Raw genomic sequence first — 3172 nt, 5'->3', positions numbered from 1 at the left:
TTTCCCATGTGAAACAAAAAAAAAAGGCATTAGACTTCTTTGGGCTTCCTCAGTGTTTCTTCATGTCGGTTCACTCTGTTATATGTGTATGGTGTATGGTTTTTGGGTGGTTTTGTATATACTTATAAGATTTTTGTACTACTGTTGAATACAGTACTGTGAATGTTAATCGGTTGGCTAGGTTCGGTGGAGGTTAGATTGATGTGCGTGTCGATTGTTCTACACGTCCAATGTGTTCAAAGGTTCAAACTCGAATCTGATGAAGCCCCCAAGCGTCAAAACTTAACCCTTTATATACCCCGAAAAATGTATTTCGGGGGCTATAAGGAGGGCTGATTCCGTGGGAACAGAATGCGCTCATTTCGTGTCCTAACCCTTTCGCTATTCGGGGCGATGCGCGGTAGACTAAACACTCAGCGCCTACGTTTCGGATCGGCTGCGTACGTAACACTACAGACAAATTAGGTGCTACTAATATTACTCAACATATTATCATAACAATAGACGAGATACCTATAAAGAAAAAACAATATCGTTTACTATCAATACATAAAGACGAAATAAAAGGTTAAGTTCAATCTTTATTGGAAAATAACATAATACAGCCATCAAATTCTCCATATAATTCCCCCATCTGGATATGTAGTTCCTAAGAAACCCGATCCTTCTGGTAAACCGCGTTGGAGAATGATAATCAATCGATTATCGTCAATTGAATGAGCAAACTGTTAATGACGCTTAAATCTTCCTTAATATTATAGACATTTTTAATTAGCTTGGTGGTGCAAAATATTTTAAAACTTTTTTGATTTGGCATCCGAATTTCACCAAATTCCTATCGATCTTAATTCAAAACAAAAAATTGCATTTTCAACTCTTAATGGGCATTGTGAATTCAATAAAATGCCATTCGGTCTCAAAAATGCCCCAGCCACCTTTAAAAAATGTATGGATTTAGTATTATCAGGCTTACAAGGTGTTGAGCTCTTTATTTATACATATGGATGATACCGTTATATATGCAAGTTCTTTAGAGGAACATTCTCGGAAATTAAAACCATTGTTAGCTAGATTACAAAATGCTGGTGTAACATATTGATGGAAGTGTAAATCCAGATCCTGGAAAAGTTCGAGTCGTTAAAGGGTATCCTATCGAGTCGTTAAAGGGGTATCCTATAGTATTATAGCCGATTTTTTAAAGATATGGTCAAAATTACAAAACCTCTTACACAAATCTTAAAGGAAGATGTCCCCTTTCTTTAGAATGATGCAACCTAAATTGCTTTCGAAAAATTACGAGATATCACTATTTGGAACCATTGTTACAGTTTCCAAATTTCACACAATCTTTTCTTGTTTCAACATAGATGCCTCTAATTATACTGTACGAGCAGTATTAAGTCAAGAACCTAAGCAGTTATAAACTCATCATCCAATATAAAGAAAACAGAGTTTGGATGAGCATTTTGTTTAATATCTAAGTGTACTGATATAGAAAATGTCAAAAAAGTTATCAGAATAAAATTATAAAGTATTAGTTTTTGCAGTTCAAATGTAAGTGCATTTTATTAATATCCATCTTACATTAAATTAAAATTTTTGTTTTAAATAAATACACTCGGCGACAAATACACGCGGCGACAAAATTAAAGAATCATGAAATTTTCATCGAAAATTATCAATGTTTGAACTGTTATAACATTGTGAAGAAAAGTCGTACAATAATCCGCCTAAAGTGATTTTGAAGGGCAAAGTTGCTACATTCACCTCGCTAAGTGGTTTTTCCTCGAAAATGCTTTTCCATCGGGAAGAGGAGCGGGAAAGTAAAGACGTTTTTTTTCCCCGAAAATTTTATAAAATCAAAGGACTGTATAGAGTTTAAAAAATTGTTTTCTCGACTCAAATCACCACGAATTTGAAAATTTAGGCCTCCTCTGTGCAACGATCCCTTAAAAGTTGATGTACAATTTGTTGTCGTCGTTTTATTGCATTTTGAATGAAAAATGTGTCGGCATTAGAATCCAGGCAGCGCACTTTTAATTCAAAGTGTAATAAAACGGCGACATAAAATCGCACATCAACTTTTAAGGAGTCTTTATAAAGGGGAAATCTTAATTTTCAAAATCACGGTGATTTGAGTTGAGAAAAAAAATTTCTGAACTCTGTACAGTCGTTTGATTTTGTAAAATTTTCGAAAAAAGAACACCTTCATCTTCCCGCTTCTCTTCTGGTGAAAAAACATTTTCGAGGAAAATCAACGTAGCGAGATGAAAATAGAGGCTTTGCTCTTCAAAATCAACCTAGGCAGATTATTGTACGAAAATTTCGTGATCTTTTAATTTTGCCGCCGAATGTATATTGCTTATGATTTAATTAGATTTCTTTATTATTATTGTAAAGATATTAATATTTCATACTATACAATTATGACAAGATATAAAGTGCAACTGTATATCTAATCTTTAGTAGTAGTATAATCATAAAATAAAATAATAACCTTACTAAAATTGAAATAAATAATACAAGCCAATTTAAAAGAAATTGATATATTTAAATTATTTAGCTGTTAAGTATTTGCTTCCTGAACGTGTTTCTATTTCTGTCATCATGGCATCATACCATGTACTAAGTTTTGTATTATCTAAACAATCTTTAAAAGCACTACACCCCTCTATACTTTTCAAAATGCCATAAACAGCAAGATCTGATAAATTAGGTTTTTCTCCTCCCATAAATGTGCTACCACGTTTTTTTATAGCACATAACCATTTGTTAATTTCATCATATAAAGATTGTCGTACATCGTCTTTCAGATTATGTCTTTTTTTTAACCGTTTTGATATAATCCACATAGCGGTAGCACCTACGTTTATCATTATTAATCTCTCCCACGTAGGAAAATATTGTTCCCAGTTTCCAACCTAATTGATTAGAGAAATTATTGTCCACATTTTGTTATAAGTTCAACATAATAGATTAACTATGAAATCATTATGTTCTGTTTTTTGTTTATACAGTATATTATTGTTTAACTATTATTAAAGTATTTACCTTAGAAAACCAGTTAAAAGTATTATAAGCTTCATCAAGAGTTCTATACACATTTGGTGAAAGTGCATGAACCAGTTCATCATCAGCCCATTTTCTCCATTTACGCTCTTCTCTACAACAA

At 32.6% G+C, this 3172-nt stretch overlaps 1 protein-coding gene across 1 annotated transcript in view; it reads right to left on the bottom strand.

Moving 5' to 3' along the window:
• Nucleotides 1-2555: 2555 nt before the first annotated feature.
• Nucleotides 2556-3172, bottom strand: part of LOC108573615 (prostaglandin E synthase 2) — a 2030-nt gene continuing 1413 nt past the window's right edge. The window contains exons 4-5 of the mRNA XM_017936078.1: nucleotides 3052-3163; nucleotides 2556-2921 (exon numbers count right to left, since the gene is read on the bottom strand). Of these exons, the coding sequence (XP_017791567.1) occupies nucleotides 2556-2921; nucleotides 3052-3163 (478 nt within the window). The remainder of the gene's footprint in view (nucleotides 2922-3051; nucleotides 3164-3172) is intronic.

This window comes from Habropoda laboriosa, unplaced genomic scaffold (genome assembly GCF_001263275.1).
Source record: "Habropoda laboriosa isolate 0110345459 unplaced genomic scaffold, ASM126327v1 scaffold128, whole genome shotgun sequence".
In the NCBI taxonomy this organism is placed as follows: Eukaryota; Metazoa; Arthropoda; class Insecta; order Hymenoptera; family Apidae; genus Habropoda; species Habropoda laboriosa.
The sequence above is the reverse complement of the archived record's forward strand: the minus strand, read 5'-3'. Positions and strand labels throughout refer to the sequence as shown.